General features: G+C 45.1%; 1 protein-coding gene across 1 annotated transcript; it reads left to right on the top strand.

The window, feature by feature from the left end:
- The first annotated feature begins 463 nt into the window (after nt 1-463).
- Nucleotides 464-2313, top strand: trim63a (tripartite motif containing 63a). Its single transcript, XM_042314258.1, has one exon. The coding sequence runs from the start codon at nt 647-649 to the stop codon at nt 1727-1729; it is 1083 nt and encodes a 360-aa protein (XP_042170192.1). The 5' UTR covers nt 464-646; the 3' UTR covers nt 1730-2313.
- Nucleotides 2314-4660: the final 2347 nt, after the last annotated feature.

Genomic DNA, 4660 nt, shown 5'->3' with positions numbered 1-4660 from the left:
CTCCATTAACCCAGAAACTAAAATCTTGCATAATTTGGTCAGATGCTTATTTTATGTTTACGTAGTCTGTCCACGAGAGATGAATTTATAACATACCTAATGTCTGGCTATGAGAAGGCATATGCATTACATCTGACCTATTTCTGCAGAGGCCGAAAGGGGTCAATCAAAGATGTAAACAGATGTGAACGACCCTAATCGTGTCTTGTGGTGTGGTGGGTGACGAGACCTGTTGTTATTGGGGGTTGTTTGGCCAGTTGTCTATTGATTTAGCCCCTCCCACAGAAAGAGAGAGAGGGGAGGGCGGGACGAGGGGTGTTGCTAAGTGTGACATGTGCCGGGCCAGAAGGGGTTAATTATCTCAGAATTGAGCCTTGCAAACAAGCAAAGGGTGGGACCCGTGCCTCAGACCGCGTGGAGGCTCGGGTGTCACGGCCAGCCCAGCAGTATAAATTGTCAGCTGTGGCCGGAGAGTGGCTAGATCAAAATAAACCAAGTGGAGAAAGCAGTCACTATACCAGACTGCAATAGAAGGAGAGACAGACAGAGAAAGAGCCACACCACCTAAGACAAAGCGCCTAGGCCTCCCACTCAGAACTTTAAGGACTTATACCTTGTGAGAACAGAGAAACACATCTATCCAGACATGGATATCCAGACCGGCCAGGTGACGCACCAGCCCAGCCCCAGGGAGAGCCTGGAGAGCCAGCTGAGCTGCCCCATCTGCCTGGAGATGTTCCAGAAGCCCGTAGTCATCCTGCCCTGCCAACACAACCTGTGCCGCGGCTGCGCCAGCGACCTCTACGACTCCCGCAACCCTTACCACTACTCCGGGGGCATCTTCCGCTGCCCCACCTGCCGCTTCGAGGTCGTCCTGGACCGCCACGGCGTCTACGGCCTGCAGAGGAACCTGCTAGTGGAGAACATCATTGATATCTACAAGCAGCAGCCGGAGAGCAGCGGCGGAGAAGTAGGAAGTAACGTTGCAGACCCACCGCTGAAGGACAAAGACACCAAGGAGCCCATGTGTACGGAGCACGAGGACGAGCGCATCAATATTTACTGTGTGACCTGCCAGACGCCCACCTGCTCCATGTGCAAAGTGTTCGGCCAGCACAAGGACTGTGAGGTGTCACCCCTGCAGAGCATCTACGATACCCAGAAGGCCGAGCTGCGGAACGCCGTAGATCTCCTTGCGGCGGGTAACAGCTGTGTCCAGGCCGTGATGGCTCAGATGGAGGACACATGCAAGAGCATCGAGGAGAACAGCCAGCTTCAGAAGAGACGTTTGGGGGAGAGCTTCGACTTGCTCTACGCCATCCTGGAGGAACGTAAGGGCCAGCTCCTGGAAAAGATCACCCAGGAGGAGGAGAGGAAGCTGGGGTTGCTGAGGTCCCTGGTGGAGAGGTACACGGAGCAGCTCCAGGCTAGTATCAACCTAAAGGAGAAGGCGGCCCAGACCATGGAGAAGGGCAATGCAGCAGAGTTCCTGATTAGTGGGAAGGAGCTCATCGCACAGGCCAAAGAGGCAGCTAAAGGCTCCAACTTAGAGAGGCCTGAGCCTGGGTTGGAGAACATGGAGCACCTTACACTGTGCACAGAAGACGTGGAGGTCATCTTGTACCAAATGGGCTTTGGACTGGGGGATGATGATGATAATGATGATGTGGTGACAGAGGAAGAAGAAGGGGAGGAGGAAGAAGAAGAGGAGGAAGAAGAGGAGGAATAGTAAAAACTCTAACTCAAGACTGTATTAGAAGTACTGTATTATTGCAGTTGAGGAGAGGTTTGGGCTAAGAGATAAGGATTGGTTTGATGAACAAGCTGCTTTTTAGAAAGAGTAACTAGTTATTTATCAACTAGTTATAACTAGGATATTCACTGTGGTGAATACACAATTTAGAGCCAAGGTGGAAAGTGCAATTCTGAAAAGTCGTTTTTTTTTCACTAACAAAATGCAACATTTTGTTTAGACGTATTCTTTTTTTTATACTTTTGTATTTCTACGTGTTTATACTGTACTGTTTTTTGATATCTACTGAAATAGATATCTCATGGAAATAACTAAGTTTACACTTGAACTCGTTTCACATAATGTACATTGCTCAAGTCTAGACTAGATTGAAAAAAATATATAAAAAAATATAGCAAAGCATTATTCATGTTGTGTATAATATATCGTTGTCTGTCAAACTATTGAAAACTTGAATTGCTGCAAAATGCACTTAATTCACTTGGTGTTGTTTTTTTAACACAACTGTAATTTTTCTAATGTAATTGACAGTTTAAAGAAATAAAGTGTTGTGGAAATACTTTGCTCGTCCTGTCAATATCCCACACACCTCACCGACAGGGCTTTATTTAGACCTACACATTTACATGGCTCATGAATTTAGACCGTAGCCTTACTTAGTGTTCTTGCTCGTGAAAAATGGGGTCTATTTTTACAGGGCTAGAATGGGAGAGGTGGTGAAGGGCCTTAAAGGTCTGGAATAGATCACTGTAGCAGGGTGGGTAGAGGATTGGTGGGGGTCTCATGTTTCCCTCCCTGACCTAGCCTCTTTTTAACTTGTCTTTATCATTCCAGTTGCTGTCTGACTCTGTCTGGTATGCCTATAGGTCAGAGGTCAAGCCTGATACCATTATCGGACATGAATGGAAAATAAAAGGGGTAGCAGCAGCACTTCACACAAACGGTCTGCGAGTTGAGACCACTTTGACCAGGGGTTATTTCTGATGGACAACGTACATGTTAAGCTGGTCACATGAATCCTTTGGTACATGCTCTGCATGCTAGTGCGATGACAATGCATTGAGTAAATAGGAGATGTTTGTGGTTTCGAAGCAATATACTGTAATCCGTTATCACTGTGGATCCTCTTCTGCAGATAACCTATCATTTGAAGTCATCGTTTTATAGACAATGTTTAATCCATTCGCCATTCAACACCAACGACACATTTCTCTACAGTACAATTCCCAGCGTGTGAATAGACTTGTGGGTCGTTCCATTTGATTTCAATCCCTTTTTGACCACATCCCTTTAGTTTTGGATGTAACTTCCCAGACATATTTACCCCTGTTAGAAGTGTCAGAAAGGGGCTTTTTGAACCAGAATGGAGAACATTTAGGAGATAGAGGTGCTTGAAGTTGAGCCATTTTGCAGACACCTCCCTACCATGAGACATCCATGTCTATATTCTAGAGTCTACTGTGTCTCAACCGATGACTGGAACAACACAAACACATCAGATGACGTAAAATAGGATCTAAGCTACAACATATGTGAAAATGAAAAGAATCTGAGTTTACGTGTTTTTAGATATTTGATGTAAAAGTTTTTTTTTAAATTTAAGAAAATTATTACATTTTTTGACAACCCTGTTTGTAAGCTTTTAAATTATATTAAACTCAACGGTTTATATTTTCCAGTGATGAAGACATGGATGTCTCATGGCAGGGTGGAGTATGAGACATGGGTCAACTTTGAGCACCTCTTATCTCCTAAATGCTTTGGCATTCAGGTCTGAAAGTTGCAAATATGTAGAGAAAATTGAGTTCAAATCAAAAAGGGTGCAGTCAAAAAGTGATTGAAATCAAATGGAACGACCCTTTTATGTAAGTAGCTTACATCAACATCAACAGCGGTGAAACTGTGTGGAACCAAAGCCTGTATCACCATCTCTAGTGGAACTAGAATTAATTTCTCTGACGTTGGTAGGGCTGTATCTTTATGGGAACGACCTGACTGCCCTCTGTTCTGGAGCCATCCATCTGACTGCTCTCAGCCTCTCACTGACCACATGGTGCTGGTGAAGAACTGATAAGGACAGTCAACAGGCTGTCAGGCTGCACTCACTGAGAGAGCACAGAAACCTCACCACCACTCACTGAGAGAGCACAGAAACCTCACCACCACTCACTGAGAGAGCACAGAAACCTCACCACCACTCACTGAGAGAGCACAGAAACCTCACCACCACTCACTGAGAGAGCACAGAAACCTCACCACCACTCACTGTAGTGACTGTACAGTACCAGCCAATGTAGGCAGAGCCCAGAAACCCCCCACCACCACCACCACCACAACCACTCTACTCTACCATGCAGCTACCGAGCCAGGAGGCACACAGTGTTATGTAGGGAACCAAATATTTTGTGTGTTGCCGCTGGCTAGCAGTTTATGTTAAATGTCTGTCACCAGAGACTATGTACTGTTAGTTATGTCCTAGAATGAGACACAGGAAAGGTAAGCTACTGTAAAACAACCCATACTGTCCTACCATATTAGACGGTAGGCTACTGTAAAACAACCCATACTGTCCTACCATATTAGACTGCAGGCTACTGTAAAACAACCCATACTGTTCTACCGTATTAGATGGCAGGCTACTGTAAAACAACCCATAATGTACTGCCTATATTAGACGGTAGGCTACTGTTAAACAACCCATAATGTCCTACTGTATTAGACGGTAGGCTACTGTAAAAAAACAAAAAACTGTACTACCGTATAAGACTATAGGCTACTGTAAACCAACCCATACAGTCCTACTGTATTAGATGTTAGGCTTCCGTAAAACAACCCATACTATACTGCCATATTTGATGGTAGGCAAAAAAAGACATACTGTCCTACCGTATTATACAGTAGGCTACT

This window comes from Oncorhynchus tshawytscha, unplaced genomic scaffold, assembly GCF_018296145.1.
Source record: "Oncorhynchus tshawytscha isolate Ot180627B unplaced genomic scaffold, Otsh_v2.0 Un_contig_6203_pilon_pilon, whole genome shotgun sequence".
Classification (NCBI taxonomy): Eukaryota; Metazoa; Chordata; class Actinopteri; order Salmoniformes; family Salmonidae; genus Oncorhynchus; species Oncorhynchus tshawytscha.
This window is presented reverse-complemented; position numbering and strand designations above follow the sequence as displayed.